Genomic DNA, 17,529 nt, shown 5'->3' on the forward strand with positions numbered 1-17,529 from the left:
GCCGTGAGCCCAGAACATGCCACTACAGTCCAGCCTGGCTGACAAGAGTGAGACCCTGTCTCCAAAAAAAAAAAAAAAAAAACTAACAACAAAAAAAACAACAGGATCTGGAGACAGGGGGGTTATTCTGGGTTAGCTAGGTGGACCCTTAATGCAATCACACATATCTATAGGATGGATCAGAGGCAGATTTGACACATAAAGAGAGGGTAATGTGACCACAGAGGCAGAGATTGGAGTGGTGCAGCCATAAGCCAAGGAGCAACAGCAGCCATCAGAAGAGGCAAGGAGCAGAATCCCTCCCAGAGCCTCTGGAGGGCCCACAGCCCTGCTGATGCCTGGAGTTTGGCCTTCTGGCCTCCAGAACTGTTACAGAATAAATTTCTGGTGTTTTAAGCCACCAAGTTTGTGGAAGCTAGCACAGCAGCCATGAGAAATGAATACAGATGGGATGAATATCATGTGGAAGTTATCAAAGATTATGAAGAGCAAGGCTTTGGAATTCAAAACAGCTGAGCTGGGCACCAACATCTGTTGCTCTTTTAGCCGCATGACTCTGGTCAGGTTAATTTCTCTAAGCTTCAGTTTTTCTACCTTGTAGAGGTCCTTCAGGTTTTTAATTTAAAAAAGATTGCGTCATGCCTCGCCCAGTGCTTGGCACAGTACCTGGCACCTGGGTGGTGATTATGTGTGTCAGTATGGAGCAGTTTAGAACCAGTCTAAAAGGGGGAACATTTCTGTATTTTCATCTGTGAGCCTTGACTTCATTGTCCATGTTGTCTGGAAATGGGGCAGGATTCAGTTACTCCCTGTTCACAACCTGCTGGGTTTTCTTAAACCCATAAATAATTATCACTTTGAAGGGGAAGAAGGTGCCATGAACTTATTTTCCTTCTTCACTGATCCCAGAATATGTTTCTGTGAGCAAAAGCAGAGAGGCCCCTGCTTGGAGACACAGCCAGCCCTGCCTGTGGAGTGCTGAGGACCCTGGCTGGACTAGGGCACACTTGGGGTGCAGGGGGGCACCTTGAGACCTCATCTTTCCTCTGCTGCATGAGCTGTTGATGTGAGGGGTATCCAGAATCTTCTCTGACCCTTAGAAGCAGGACCGGCTGATTGCTAAAATTCCTTCTGGGATTCTAAGAAGAAATGCCAAAACCTAACTTATTCTACCCAACTGGGCTCCAGATCCTTCTGTCAGCTGCAGAAATGGCCCCTGAAACTAACTTCCAGGCAGGGCACCAATATTTCCCTCCTGGCTTAGGAAGCAGTGTCCTTGGTGAGTCAAATCCACTCACATTCCCTGGCTTTGAGCCTTCTCTACTGCCCACTTCTGCCTAAAAGAAAAACTCAATCCTTAGGGTGAGCGGCAAGCAGGAAGGCCCTTTACAGCCTGATGCTCTCCATTCTGTAAAACATGGCCGAGCAGTAACATCATCTACTATACTCAGTTTACATTTATTGAGCACTTACTATATCCCAGGCATTGTGTGGCATAGACTCCAAGACAGTGACTCAACATGGAATTGATCAGTGAAATGCCTGGCTTGCCTTGCATATGCTGTTCCCTCTGCCTGGATTGTCCTCCCTCCACCACCCCCACTGCCATCCTTCAAATGCCACCCCCTCCAAGAAGCCTTCCCTGAGTCAGCTGCCCTTACTGCTCTGCCCTCACAGAACTTTGCAGACTCTACAGTGTGTTCGTGATGCACACACAGGGATGCTCTGCCCATCAGCTGTCTCCCCTGGCCAGGGCACCCAGATGTCTTCTCAGGGATGATGGGATCATTCCAAGATTAGGAAAACAGACACAGGGTCAAGAGCCGAGAGTTAAGAGGCAGGTGAAGGAAGTGCTGTCAGAGCCATAGGAGGAGCGGGAACAGGTGCCTGGAAGCCAAAAGAGGTGAGGAAAATGACTGAATTATAGTTAAATGTGCACATCCTTCACCATGTATTTCTTTTTTTTTGAGATGGAGTCTCACTCTCGTTGCCTAGGCTGCAGTGCAATGGCGTGACCTCAGCTCACTGCAACCTCTGCAGTGTTCAAGCGATTCTCCTGCCTCAGCCTCCCGAGTAGCTGGGATTACAAGGTGCCTGTCACCATGTCTGGCTTTTTTTTTTTTTTAGATGGAGATGTCTGGCTTTTTTTTTTTTTTAGATGGAGTTTCGCTCTTGTTGCCCAGGCGGGAGTGCAATGGTGCGATCTCAGCTCACTGCAACCTCTGTCTCCCAGGTTCAAGGCGATTCTTGTGCCTTAGCCTCCCAAATAGCTGGGATTACAGGCACATGCCACCATCCCTGGCTAATTTTGTACTTTTAGTAGAGACGGGGTTTCTCCGTGTTGGTCAGGCTGGTCCCGAACTCCCGACCTCAGGTGATCCACTCGCCTCGGCCTACCAAAGTGTTGAGATTACAGGCGTGAGCCACCACGCCCGGCTACTAATTTTTTGTATTTGCAGTAGAGACGGGGTTTCACCATGTTGGCCAGGCTGGTCTTGAACTCTTGACCTCAGGTGATCCACCTGCCTCAGCTTCCCAAAATGCTGGGATTACAGGCATAAGCCACAGCGCCTGGCCGCCTATGAGCTTCTTGAGAGCAAGGACCATTCCCCATCAACCTTGTTAACCTTGAAAGGTTGCAAGCTGTTGAGTAGAAGTTATAAAATAACAGTGAAGGTTTAGGGTTGGCCTACGGAGTTGACAGCAGTTCACCTGCACCACTCTAAACTAGTTATGCTGATACTCCCCTAAGGAAGGAAAACAAACCCAGCTCCCTGTAATCCGAATTAGTAAAGAGCTACCTTTTGATAAACGGAAAAAGATAAAGGTAAAAACATCCAAGAGGTGGTAGTTAATGTAATACCTAAACTCTGCTATCATAAACATCCTTTTTAGTACAATTAAAAGTAAGCATTATCCTCATCTCTTAAAACCCTTTTTGTTTTCAAAGCAATAATCATTGTAAAATGCTTAGAAAATAGACACAAAAAGGAGTAAGTGAGCCATACATATTGTTAACATTCAATACATTTCCTTTTCTTTATCCTATGCAAAAACTATACACATATATTTGTATTTACATAATTGGGAATTAGCCCTCTTATGTGGTTTTAAAACTCTTGATTTTATTGGAAGTTCCCTCCCAAAATTTAAATATTATTAGGCCATTTTTAAAGGCTGCATAAGGAAGTGGTCAGCTTCCAGAAAGTGCTGGATGAATGTAGATAATTTAACCAATATTTTGGTTGTCTTCAGGTTTTCTGATATTATAATACTTTGATGAAAGTCTTCACTCTTTTACCATTTGTTTCTCCAGAATAGATTCCTAGATAATTACTAGGGCGAATGGTATGGACTTTTTTTTTTTTTTTTTTTTTTTTTTGAGACGGAGTTTCGCTCTTGTTGCCCAGACTGGAGTGCAATGGCGCAATCTCAGCTCACCACAGCCTCCGCCTCCCGGGTTCAAGTGATTCTTCTGCCTCAGCCTCCTGAGTAGCTGGGATTAACAGGCATGCACCACCACGCCCGGCTAATTTTGTATTTTTAGTAGAGATGGGGGTTTCTCCATGTTGGTCAGGCTGGTCTCAAACTCACGACCTCAGCTGATCCACCTGCCTCAGCCTCCTGAGTAGCTGGGATTAACAGGCATGCACCACCACGCCCGGCTAATTTTGTATTTTTAGTAGAGATGGGGGTTTCTCCATGTTGGTCAGGCTGGTCTCAAACTCACGACCTCAGCTGATCCACCTGCCTCAGCCTCCTGAAGTGCTAGGATTACAGGCATAAGCCACCACGCCCAGCCAGTATGGACATTTTTAAGGCTGGTAATACAGAGAGATGAGGCCACCTGCAGGAAGAACTCATCGCACCACATTCTTGACCTGCACCAAGTATTAGTTAAGTGTCTTTGCTAATGTGACAAGTGAAAATTTGTATCAGGTATCCCATTGTTTCAGTTTGCATTTCTTTTTGTTTACTAATGAGTGTGATGACCTTTTCCATCATAAACAGGAGTTGGTACAATATTTCTGTGGATTGGCCATTCATGTTCTTTGCCCATTTTTCTTTCTGCTTAGGTTTTTTCTTTAGATGAGTTTTTATGAACTCTTTATAATTCCCTATTGGTTGGCCTTTTAATTTTGTGTGTGATTTTTTTGGACATGGGGACATTTTAATGTTAGGCAGTCAATGCAGGACCCTTAGGATTTCTGCTTTTAAGCTTACACTGCTTTTTTTTTTTTTTTTTTTTGAGACGGAGTCCTGCTCTGTCACCCAGGCTGGAATGCAATGGCACAATCTCAGCTCGCTGCAACCTCCGCCTCCCGGGTTCAAGCAATTCTCCTATCTCAGCCTCCTGAGCAGCTGGGATTACAGGCACATGCCGCCACGCCCGAGAACGTATTGTATTTTAGTAGAGAGGCCCATGTTGCCCAGGCTGGTCTTCAACTCCTGAGCTCAGGCAATCCACCCGCCTCGGCCTCCTGAAGTGCTAGGATTACAGGCGTGAGCCACCGCACTTACACTGCTTTTAAGCTTACAAAGTCCTTCCCTATTGTAGGAGTCATTAATGTTCTTGGCCAACGTTTCCAGCTCTTTTCCTTTTGGACAGAGGAAGATAGTGATTTTTGACCCTTGTGACTTTGTGAAGCTGTGTGTCAAGTTCTGGCAATGACTGTGAAAAGTGACTGTACATCTGTCCTCAAGCCTTTAATTGCTGATGCAAGAGCTTCCAGATGCTGCTGTGTCCAATCTAGCAGCCAGTAGCCACATGTAACTATTCACATTTATTTAATATAAAAGTTTAGTTCCCCATTCTCACTAACCACATTTCAAGTGTTCAATGGCCACATGTGGCTAGTGGCCACTGTCCTGGACAGTGCAGATATGGAACTGGTAATACAGAAAGATGAGGCCAAGTGCAGGAAGAACTCACTTTCTGGACTGGCACCAATATTAGTTAAGTACATCTTTGCTAATGTGACAAATGAAAATGGGACCCCTCTGTTTCAGCTTCCAGCAGAACATTTCCATCTTCACAGCGGCTGGACAGTATAGCCTGAGCTCCTTCCCTCTGGCATGATGGCTAGCCATTTGTAGATCAAATGAGTGAGTGATCAGAGATGGCTGATCACTCACTCTGGAGTCCCAAGACATCAGGGTGAGCAGAGCCTCCTGATAACGGGTGATGGACATGTAGCAGAGGTGAGAAATAAGCTTTTGTGGCTTTGAAGCCAATACACTTTGGGAGTTACTCATGCTTTTCTTTTTAAATAAAAAAATCAAAGCATAATCTGGACCTTCTAGCCTGTTCCACTTTATATTTACTCTAATTACCATTAGTATTTAAGCATTTAAAAATTTGTTTTACTACCTAATAAGGAAGTTTTCGACAACCCGTTGTTAGCCATGCTTTCCTGTTTATTCCACAAGGTGAAGAATATTTTCCAAAGATCATTTTGTCTGGATACACTCTCTTCTTGTTGGCATCTTGATCAGAATTGTATTAAGCCAGTTCATTTATTTTGAAAGATCTGGCATTCAATGATATTCAGCTTTCCAACCCAGGACTGTGGTCTGTCTCTCCATTTGCTGGAGTCTCCTTTAAGCCCAGCTCCCTCACATGCCTGCGTGCTGAGCAGTGCTGTGTGGAGAAAAATAAGCAGCAATGAGAGAAAATTAAGGACAACATAGTGACTTTTATAAAGCAAAACTAATTTCTTTTAAAGAACTGTACTTTATCCTGTGATTCCCTCCCCCACTACTCAGAGTTGAAATGGCGTTTTACAAAAAAAACTATGTTAGATATATTTTTTTCTTGTTTCTAAATGCATAAGTTGATGAAATGTATTTTGGAAATTTTACTGATCTGTGAAATCTCAAAGTCTGGACTAGAATTTTCAATAGGTCTTTATTACACAGGTCACCTCTATTTTGTTAGGGATTTTGCGTTGGGGTTGCTATTGTGTATGGGAATTTTCCCATTCTATTTATATAGTTCTTTATAACATAAAGCCTTCAGTGTTATTCAACAACTATCTATTGAGCACCTTTGAACAAAGCATGTTCCCTACACTGGGAGGCTCATAATCCTAACCAGGGACATGGGAAGATAGTTGATGATTACCAAGTTGTTGTATAGAGAAGCTGTCACAGAAGCAAGAGAAGGGCTCTCAGCCAATGGGAGATCAGAAAGCATTTCCAAGAGGTGCTGGTGCTCAAATTGAGTGACAACAAGGCACCCAGAAAATGTTTTGCTGAATGACTGCTGCACATTCAAAAAGACTTCGTATTTTGATAATGAATTTTTGTCTCCTGTAGAATCCTAGATATGAGTAAGGGTGGTATTTGTGGAGTCTTTTTTAATGAAGGCACAGATCGCCTAATTCCTTTCTGCCTTCCATTCACAAATTACCAAATTGCAAAGAAAGTATCTCTTTACCATCAATTTCTTTCTACTTCAACTTTGGGCCAGACTCAAAACATTTATACTTGCCAGGATAGAAAAAGTGTTGCTATTTTTGTGATCTGGGGCTAAGGCATATCTTCATGTATTTTTTGTTTTTATTTTTTCTTGAGACAGAGTTTCGCTCTTATTGCCCAGGCTGGAGTGCAATGGCGCAATCTCGGCTCACTGCAACCATTGCTTCCCAGTTAAAGCGATTCTCCTGCCTCAGCCTCCCGAGTAGCTGGGATTACAGGCATGTGCCACCATGTCCAGCTAATTTTGTATTTTCAGTAGAAATGGGGTTTCTCCATGTTGGTCAGGCTGGTCTCCAACTCCTGACCTCAGGTAATCTGCCCACCTCGGCCTCCCAAAGTGTTGGGATTACAGGCGTAAGCCACTGCGCCTGGCCCATATACTTTGTAAATGTAGAAAATTAAGCTGCATTCCCCAACGTGGGACAAAAGAATGGAGAAAAATAACACGAGAAGCCAATCTCCTGTGGTGTGCTGCTTTCTGCCTAAACACTTATCTGCTACTTGCCCTCTCTGGGCCAGTCTCTTTTTTTTTTTTTTTTTTTTTGAGATGGAGTCTCGCTCTGTCACCCAGGCTGGAGTGCAGTGGCGCGATCTCACTCACTGCAAGCTCCGCCTCCCAGGTTCATGCCATTCTCCTGCCTCAGCCTCCCGTGTAGCTGGGACTACAGGCGCCCACCACAATGCCTGGCTAATTTTTTGTATTTTTAGTAGAGACGGGGTTTCACCGTGTTAGCCAGGATGGTCTCGATCTCCTGACCTCGTGATCCGTCTCTGGGCCAGTCTCTTAAAGGACTTGATTACCTTCTGTCCATTAAATACTCCAAAACCCTATTTTCAACTGCTCACTGGACACATATCAACCTGGACAAACTTCTTGGTCATTCTTTAGGACCCACCTCCTCAGTTGCCAACCATGCCAGTCACTCCATGACCCTCTAAAAACCCCACCCACACCTTGGGACACTGTGGTCATTGTTTGTGTGGCTGTTTTCCCCACTAAGTCATGAGGTCATAGAGGACAAAGGCCAAGCTTTCTTCTTTTGTATTTACAATTATAACCAAAGGAAAATTTTTTTTTGAACAATCAGCTAAGGTTGCATCTGTCAACATTTTCTTCCCTTAAAAATATTAATTTAGGCAATGCTTTCTGAACTTCTGAGCAGGAAAGGGCCCTATTAAGATTCCAATGTGACTGTCTTATTTTATATAGAGGAAGTGGCCAATGGGGCAAGTTCTGAACCTTGTAACCCCAGAAGCATAATGCTCTTGATCACTATTAGCTTGACTGTCAGCATAAAGACATAGTAAAGGACCTAGAATAATTTTGCAATATGACCTTTTTGAGAAAATTTAAAAAGACAAAATAATTTGGCCCAATGTAGGTAAAATGTATCAAGCTGTTTTGGAAACCTGAAATACACATCCACATATGCATATGTAGTATGTATGTACACACACAGTATAAACCGATTTTTAGAAGATAATTTTTTAAAAAAGCCAAACCAACTGATTAAAATTATAACTCCACATTACTTTATGAAACTTATGATTAGGCAGCACTTCTAAAAGAACAAAATGTGAGAGATTCAAACCAACAGTGACTATGCTGCTGTAGTATGGTTCTATTTTTTTTTTTTTTTTTTAAGACAATGTCTGGCTCTACCTCCCAGGCTGTAGTGCAGAGGTGCAATCTCAGCTCACTGAAACCTCCACCTCCCGGGTTCAAGTGATTCTCTTGCTTCAGCCTCCTGGTAGCTGGGACTATAGGCGTAAGCCACCATGCCCGGCTAATTTTTGTATTTTTAGTAGAGATGGGGTTTCACCATGTTTCCCAAACTCCCGACTTCAAGTGATCCGCCTGCCTTGGCCTTCCAGTGTTGGGATTACACGCGTGAGCCACCGCGCCCGGCTGGTTCTAATAATTATAGAAACATAATCAACATTGCAAAAGGGCTTCTTTTAAATTGGCAGCTAAAAGGGTCTTAAGTGGAACTCACCTGAATATGAAGACTGATTTCCAAATGAAGACAGGTTTGGCAGATTACTTGGGGCAATGAATTGCCCTTTAAAGAATTTGGATGCAGCTTTGTCGGAGGCTGTTCTGATGGGCAGTGGGCAGGTTAAGAAGTGCTACTGGTAGACAAGGGAGAATTAGTAATGAAGGTAAATTCCCAAGATGCCTGCCACCACTAGGGGCTTCCCTTGGTGATGGGGGGGGAGGGGGGGATGGGCTACTTTGTGGAAGAGGAATACTGAGATGCTACCACTTGGTTGTAGGTTTTTTACTATTCTTCCAGAACCTCTGGCCCCTCCTCAACATCCCATGGGAATCAACTCTTCAAGCCAGGCAGTTCAGAATTGCTAGACTAGCCTAAGGGTGTCCCAGAAAGCAAAGCAAAGAACAGGCAGAGAGGCCCATACAAGATGTACTACGTGGCCCACGTCCTCAGGGAGCTTGTTGTCCAGGAAGGGAGAGCTCTGATCTAGAGGGTCACTATCCTAAAAACATCCCCTAGTTTGGACTAAGATGCTTTAGGTTACAGGGAAAAGGCAGCTATTTGCAGTATTTGAGTTTTCAGTTCTCTACTCCAATGGTCTTTAAACCACTGAGTGCTCCGTAAAATCGCTTAAGAAGTTTAAACACACACTCTTTCTCCCAACAGCCCATCCTTGGAGAGTTTGCCTTTACCTTGGGGGATTAGGATGGGGACCAGTGTAAAGCAAGCTCTCCAGGTGAGGTACCCCTGCTTTCCAGGCCTGCCCATAAACAGACAAGTACTTGCCTCAGACCTGCAGGTATCTATCACCTGGTCTTTTTTAGTCCTTTGTTCAATATCAGACACTGTTACCCTTCTGAGGATAGCTCTGTCCTGTCCACTGGGTCTGGGCTGTGTTCTTTCTCCACTGATTGGGGGAGGCAACCCACATAATCAAGTAAGTAAAATAGTAACACGGGGCAGCTGAGCCAGGGGAGGTGGTTTACATTGTATACACATGTAGTGTCACAGAAGATTCTATAGCGGGAAAGCTGAAAAGTTGGAGAGAACTGCCCTCTGACTGGTCAATCTTGGGATGCCCTGACATTTCTGACTGGCTTCATTTTAAGAGAAGCCAGCTTATCCCAGAGAACAGACTCACCTGAGTTTGGCAGGCCCTAAAAAAGCATTTCACAAAAATATTTCACTTTTAGTGTGGAGAAGTTCTGGAAATGGAAAGATCTTTCTCATGGGGAGTAGGAGAGCCAAAAACATCCTTAAGGAAAATGGCCTTAATGTTTCAAAAGATTGGGAGGACTCGGGGAAAGAAAACAGAGCTCGATACATCTGAAGAAATTAAATAACTCCTCATATCTTAGAGCAGATTGAATTTACATTTTACTTAAAAAAAGGGGGGTGGGGGAAGTACATACACAAGGAGGAAAATGGGGTGAGGAACAATAAAGATCTGAAATGGATTTCTATGATTTTCCCCTACAATGATCGATTTTGTCTGTTGGGCAGTATTTTTCCTGCTGGCGTACAACTGTTTACAGTATTAACAAGGTTGTAGACAAAGGAACTGCCAAAGTTTAGGCCCGGATGGAAAGGACAGTAAGTTATCATATACAATTTAAGTTTACAATACACAGCATTTTCTTTAAATGATGTAACGCAGTCGCAAAAAGAAGTTAACAATACTAACACGAGAATAATCAAATTTTTGTTGTTATCCATGTGCAGCAACTAACTGCTTTACAAAAAAGCAAAATAATACAATATATCATCACATATATTTACAGTATAGTAAATATACTTTTTTTGTCAAATTTTACACAAACTATTTACAGGTGAATATACTGCATTAAAAAAAATTGTGTGGCTGACACTAAGAATGAATTTTTGCCTAAATCCATTGCATAACATTGAGTAAGACATGCCTCATTATGCCTGGGAGTCGGGGAAGGATGTAGAAACAAAAACAAAAAACAAAAAACCCAAACAAAACTGAAAACCCCTAAAACCTACAAACCTGGGAGGGTTGCTGGCTGGCACTCTGTCTCCCCGACTAGGACACAGGATAGAAGCTGACTGTTTAGGATGTGTCCTGGGCACCTGGCTCAGTCATGAACAGGTGTTGAGTGAATGGAAGACAGAGCTGTAGCCACTTTGCCCCAAATCTACTGAACTGCATCTCCATCTGGGCAACTAAGGGCATGCCCCTCGGATGGGAGTACTGGCATAACAGGTAGATTATCCAGGACAAAAACATGACTGAGTTCCTGGTTTCCTCTTTAACAAGTCAGGGGAAACATCTACAAACCGAAACGAATTACTTATAATATTTTTAACAGAACTTATGTCAATTACGCAAAAATGGGCAACTTGGTCTAAACTTCAGAATTTCTTTTATAGATTACAAGTATGAAGACTAAAAAAGTGTTGCATTTCTCAAGGGACACATAGTGGTGAGAGGTTTATCTCATGTACATTTTAGTTACTTGGAAAGCTAGATTTTCCTCAAAAGTCAGAAGTTCTTTAAACAAGGTAAATTTTCAACCTTAGTTAAGTTTTCAAACTCCTAGGATGTACTTACTAGTCAAAGGTATTTTTGCATTTCAAAGGCGGCTCAATTTTGATTTGTGCCAATGCTGATCATTTCAGGCGGTATGAAATACTACACCTTGGTAAACTCGTTTATGGAAATATCAGTATTTTTAACAGTAAACCTCTGGAAGTTTCTTTATTTTGATGGGAAGAGCAAAATAGCATAACACCCACTATCATATGCACCAAACCAACAAACAAAAACAAGAAAAACATCGAACTAAAGTTATCAAAGGCTTACACTGCCTGCTATTCCAGGGCCTAGAAACTGTGAAACTTACCCCAGAAACACTGGGTTGTGGGAGAGCCAAGACCATGGTGGCAGCTTGGCATCCTTGGCACTGGGTTACTGATCTATTTCTAAACACAGTTCTAATTTCAGCTTTTTAATATAGTCATAGTTGCTCTGTCATTATAAACATTTTCTTCTAATGCAGCCTCTACAATAGTTTAAAAACAAAAGTTTAGTAAATTGCACCTGTCTTCAGTATTTCCAACAATTCTATGGTAAACTCATTAATAATACTAAGGTTTTCTTTCCTCTTATTTTGGCAAATAATTCTTACTTTTCCCAGGACTGTAAACAAATTTAAAAAATTAAATTCTTGTTATTTCTGAGTATCAAAACCAATTTTATTTACATTAACATATTACATTGTTACTGTGTGGATAAATGTGAAATATATTATTAAAATCAGAACACTTAAATGTACCATTATTTATTGAATTAGCTGTGGAATTTAATTTACTGAAATCCTCTAATGAAACAGCACTACAGGAAACTCCCCTCTCCCCTAGGTTTATGTTTTCCCCCTCTCAAAGCCATTATATCTTAACATATAAAGGGAACCTGGGAGTAGAGGGATTAATATCTTTTTGTAATAAATATGGTTTAGTTCTAAATTGGAACATCCAGATACCAATATGCTCACTGAAGTCAAATTATTTTGTAAACTGCAGGTACCACAAAGAAATTGGATCTGCATTACTATGAAAATTCCAATGCCATGATAATCCATACCACCAGTATAGCAGCAACTCTAACAGCCCCCCTACTGTCATACTAATGCAGGCTGACCAGTCTTTTCACAGTGATTAAATGCAATTCTAGCATATATAACCTACATGTTTTCTTAAAGAGGTTTCTGATTTTTTTGGAGAGGAGGAGGAAGATTAAAAGACATTCAAAATACATCTTATCAAAGAAATTTATAATATACACCATAGTCTATTCTTGGAAATTATTTAACAAAATAAAAATATCAGCTACCCTAAATGTCACGTACCATTCCATTTTGCTATGGAGCTAATGCAAACATCTATGAAAATTACCTTCTGGGAACAATTTTCAACACTTTGTTCACTGATTACCCTGCTCAGAATTAGTTAGGAAAGAAGAGGGGGAGGGGAAAAAAAAAATATATATATATAATTACTATACTTAGTATAGTTTTGGTTTACAAAAAACAAAACACAAAAAAACCACCTTTAGCAAAATTAAAAATTAAAAGATAATCAACTGGAGAAAAAAATAAACTAGTTTGGATGACTGAGTTTGGATAAGGACTTAGAAGCCATAGTTTTAATTCAGTAATGTTAAGATATATGTGGTCGCACTTATTTTCCTGTAATTATTGCTAATACTCAAGTGTTAGTATTTCTTAAGAATCCACTATAAAATATGAAATTTCCCTGCCCTCCCCCCCAAGTACCTTGTCTGTGGCTTTATGGTGTCAAGTCACTGAGGCTTGACCTCTATGGTTCTTTCAGTTTTGTAAGGTTAAAAAAAAAGTCCACAGCTAAAAGATTAAACATACTGGGGTTATAATATTATTTCTCTCATAAACTTGTATCTTGAAAAATGTATAAATAGGACTAACACTTTACTCTGTAGGATGAAGAAGGGAAAACCACAGAAGGCAGAGCTCTGTGCAAATGGCTTTCATCGCTGGCCAGTAGTAGCAGTATTCAAGAATTCATCCTCTCTTACAATTGAGATGTTCTCAGTTAAAAGTTTCCTGACCTCCCACTTTCTTTGCAGTTGTTCTGAACACTTACATATACCAGATACACGCCAAAAGTAGAAGAAAAAAAGTTAAAGAAAAGGCAGCATTAAATTTAGGCAAGGCTTCGAAGAGTTGATCATCTGGCAACATGGCAAACCGGATGGGTTCATTATAAAACAGGAAGTGCAGCATTACAACATGGGGGGAAAGGGCAAGGACAGGGAAGGGGTCACTAGTGAAGAGCCCATGTTAAGTTGATTTTAAAAAAGAAAGCAAGCAAGCTTCACACGATCTTCTTAATGCTATTACGTTTGAAACTGCCAGCGCTTCTTTGCTTCTGCACTTGGCTTGCGGATCCGTGGCGAGTTCGTCCACTGTTACAGTGGCCAGTGGTAGGGGAGAGTTCAACGTTCTCCTTGTCGATTCCTGGACAAAAAGAGAACAGCCAGTTACTTCTTCTTTTCCTTCCAGGACTGAATTTCATTGCAGTCATGTGTCGCTTAACAACGGGGACACATTCTAGGAAACGATCATTAGGTGATTTTGTCTGTGCAAATATTGTGGAGTGTACTTACATGAACTTAGATAGCATAGCCTACTACACACCAAGGCTATATGGTATAGCCTGTTTCTCCCAGGCTACAAACCTGTACAGCAGGTTACCATATTGTGTACTTTATGTAGTTGTAACACAATGCTAACTATTTGTATATCTAACACAGAAAAGGTACAGTAAAAATACAGTATTATAATCTTTCGGGACCACTGTCTATATGTGTTCTGTTGTTGACTGCAATGTTGTTATGCAGCACATGACTATATTTGTGATAAGATACAACCTGGCAAATTGTTTATGCACATTTCATTTTAATAGTCAATTGCTAAAATGTTTACTAAGTTAATGTCACATGGAAAACTTCACATTTTGTTATGCAAAGTTTGCTATCATAGCAGAAAATAGCAGAAGAAAAATGAAAAGACAAGTTGCAAGGAAAAGCTAGAGGCTGGCAGGCTTGAACTAAATGAAAGGCTAGCAGCCCCCAGGGAAGACTAGTGCTCCTTCCTCCAAATCATACCAGAAACTTCCAGCAGAGGTCATCTTCTAGCCTTATTCACATCCTCATTCATGTTTATAAACAGAATATACTCTCCAGCAGCAGAAAGTACTGATCTTTCCAGCAAATTTGTCACTTCAAAGAAAACTCAAGACGCTTTTATTTTTTTAATCACAGTGCCTATCCCAAAGAAACTATTTATTGAGAAAATAATATATCACAAAGGTCATACTGTAGAATCTTTGCTTCTTTTCAGCTATGCCAAGTCATTTCACATTCTGCAACCTTAAACAGATGCCATTTATTTCTCTTGAGGAGGAGATTAAACCTCCAAAACCTGGGCCTAACAATGATTGATTATTTATTTAGAGACAGGGTCTTGCCCTGTTGCACAGGCTGCAGTGCAGTGGTGTGATCATGGCTCACTATAACCTTGAACTTCCAGGCTCAAGCTATCCTCTCGCCTCAGCCTCCCAAACAGCTAGGACTACAGGTGCATGCCACCATGCCCAGCTAATTTTAAAATTCTGTCTAGAGATAGAGTCTCACTATGTTGCCAAGGCTGGTCTTGAACTCCTGGTCTCAAGCAATCCTTCCATCTTGGCCTCTCAAAGTTCTGGGATTACAAGCATGAGCCACTGCACCCCACCCCAATTAATATTATAAATAATCTAAGCAGTAACTTCAGAAAAGTAACCAGAAACTAAAATAAGATTTTTATTTTTATCTATCACATTAGGAAAGATTACAAATTGGGTAACAGGACTGTGGTCACCCCTGCGGAAGTAGTGACTAAGGGGACATGAGGATGGCTTCTTGGGATGCTGGTAATGTTCTGTTTCTTGATGTAGATGATGGATTTTCAAGTGTGTTTACATTTTAAAAGTTCACTAAGCTGAAAACTTGCAATTTGTGAACTTTTCTGTTAAACATCAATAAAATTTACCCCCAAAATTAGACTGATTATACTTACTGCTGGCATAAGTTTTGGTGGGAAAGCAAACAGCTGCAGAACGTTTTAGTAATTTGTATCAAAATGTACATTACCGATTGATATTTACTGATACAAAAAGATGACCACAATTTTTGGAGTAGGAAAAAAACACCCACACACTGCGGGGAGAGGGCGTAGGGCTGGATAAACATCTGCCAAAATATTTTATCTCTGTCAGAAGCCAAAGGACTAAAAAATATATTTTACCTCTGTATGGCAAGATTTCAGCTAATTTGTACTTTATTCTTCTTTATATATTGAAATTTTAAATCTTAGAATGGAAAAATTTCCATTTTTGGACAAAAAGTAATATTTCAAGTCAAGAAGTATTCATTATGTTACAGAAAATGTACATAGATCTATCCAGTTAGTTATTTGTTGGCTCATGAACAGGAAATGAACTTGGGATGACCTCCCTCTAGGAGCCACTCATCTTTCATTTGGATTCAGCTCTGAATTCGACTCAAGAGTATCAGGCATCTGTAAGCACGTGGCCTGGTTTACACGTGCTCAACAGAGATTTGCTGTCTTGAAAATCTGAACTGCTGTCAAAGGAACATGGGCATTTGTCAGTGACTGTTTATGAACATGTGCACTGCATCAGGCATATGAGTGCAAGGAAAAACATCAGCGACATTTCTCCAGGAGGTGAGCATAGCTGAACCACCACTGAAAATCTGTTCTATTCAAATCTTTTTTAAAACCCTTATTAAATTTTTTAAGGCTAGTCATGTTCTAATCTAATCTAATCTAATCATATGCATAGAAAGATGACTAGCAACATTCATGGAACTTTTCTCTGGGTAACAGAATTCTGGTCTATTTAAATTCTCTTCTGTATATTTATTTGCATCCTCTCCAGAGCTATTTACAAAAGAAATAACAAAACTGAAAGAAAGCTGCTCATGATCTCTGGAATGTGCCTTGAGCTTCTTTGGGATGTATGTTTGTGTAGGCTCTTTTAATTGTCTTGCCTATCTCTACAAGATAAAATTCAACCCATATTTTTTTTTCTCATATCCTTTTCCTTCATGATGCATTATTCTGTCTCTTGCCAGAACTACTTTTTCCTTCCTTGCTTTTAAATTAACTTGCCTATGATTCTACAACTTGTACATCCATCTTCCTCTACTAAGTAAAGGCACTTAGAAGGGTAAAGATCATTATTATTCATTTTTGTTTTCCTGTAAAATCTAGTTATTTTTTCAATACATTGAAAAATTATTTTCAATTAATACTGAATGAACTGAATGCTTCCATTTTAAAATGTGATAGCTAGATACCTGTAATTCAGAGCCCCAAAGCATGCAATCCCTGATCTCCAGAGAGTGGTATAATATTTTTAGTTGAAAAGATAGAACTTTTTTTTTTTCCCTTTGGCATCCTCCACTTAAAATTATGAATTTGTCAGCGTATTTGACCTTCCATTTCCTTAAATTTGCATTTGGCCTACAAGTTTCAAGTCCAGTAATTCTGAGTTGTTTCTTTAATAGAAAATAAGATTCAGGCAAAACTAGGACCTTAAAACGACAAAGGTTTGAAACAACTTGGAGCTGGCCCGCATGCAGGAGGGGCATGAAGCATGGATGACCACTAGGAAGGCCCTATGACTCTCTGCCAGCAATCTGCTACCCTGGGGCTCGTTCTTGTGTGTCTTGCTACTACTAGACCATGGCCTACTCTGAGAGGAAAACAGTCATGACATGGGTGGCAATGCTTCTGTTTGGGCACAGTGTTATTCCTGAGAATTACAATTACATAAATTGTAGTAATGTAGATGAAGTCACTAGGGTGAAGGTATCTTCAAAAAAGTGCTAAGAACATTCCACTTTCTGTTTTGTGAAGCAAATAACCGTCAAACCTCAAATAATTTTAAAGGCCTTATTTATCTCCTGTTAAATGTTGAGGGTACAAAACAAGCTATAAAGTTGTTGACATACTATGACCTCAAGTATATAAAGAAAAGAAACTGGAAGGAAATGCACCAAAATGTTAATAAACCGTGGTTATCTATCTTAGAATGATAGGATTGTGGGTAACGTTTTCCTTTTATTTTTCTGAATTTTCCAATTTTTTTCCTAATGAGCACATTAATTAAAAATGTAAAAGTACGAGTGACTTGTCAGCCCCATCCCTCATAACCAAAAGCTTCAACACTATGTCAAAAGTTGATATTCTACTTCTATTCTCAAATTCATTTTTCATCTAAATTCTTGTTTTTGGAATGTATGTTTTCTTCCTACTTAGTGACCCAACTGTATAAATCACACATAGGTAAATGTGGTGTGACTGTGATTCCTAAGTTCAACTTCACAGCAAAGATGTTTTACTGTAAGGATCAAAGGAGAAACTAACAAAAATCTTGGAAAGTCATTAAAAAAAAACAATTAAAATGCATTACGTTTACACCA

The 17,529-nt window shown here is 40.5% G+C and overlaps 1 protein-coding gene across 17 annotated transcripts in view; it reads right to left on the reverse strand.

The window, feature by feature from the left end:
* Positions 1-9,834: 9,834 nt before the first annotated feature.
* NF1 (neurofibromin 1) overlaps positions 9,835-17,529 on the reverse strand; it is a 278,753-nt gene continuing 271,058 nt past the window's right edge. For all 17 annotated transcript variants that reach the window (XM_034943231.3, XM_034943230.3, XM_003811980.6 and 14 more), the window contains one exon: positions 9,835-13,495. In XM_034943231.3, coding sequence (XP_034799122.1) covers positions 13,353-13,495 — 143 coding nt within the window. In that variant the 3' untranslated portion in view covers positions 9,835-13,352. The remainder of the gene's footprint in view (positions 13,496-17,529) is intronic.

The sequence above is a fragment of the Pan paniscus genome, chromosome 19 (assembly GCF_029289425.2).
Source record: "Pan paniscus chromosome 19, NHGRI_mPanPan1-v2.0_pri, whole genome shotgun sequence".
Classification (NCBI taxonomy): domain Eukaryota; kingdom Metazoa; phylum Chordata; class Mammalia; order Primates; family Hominidae; genus Pan; species Pan paniscus.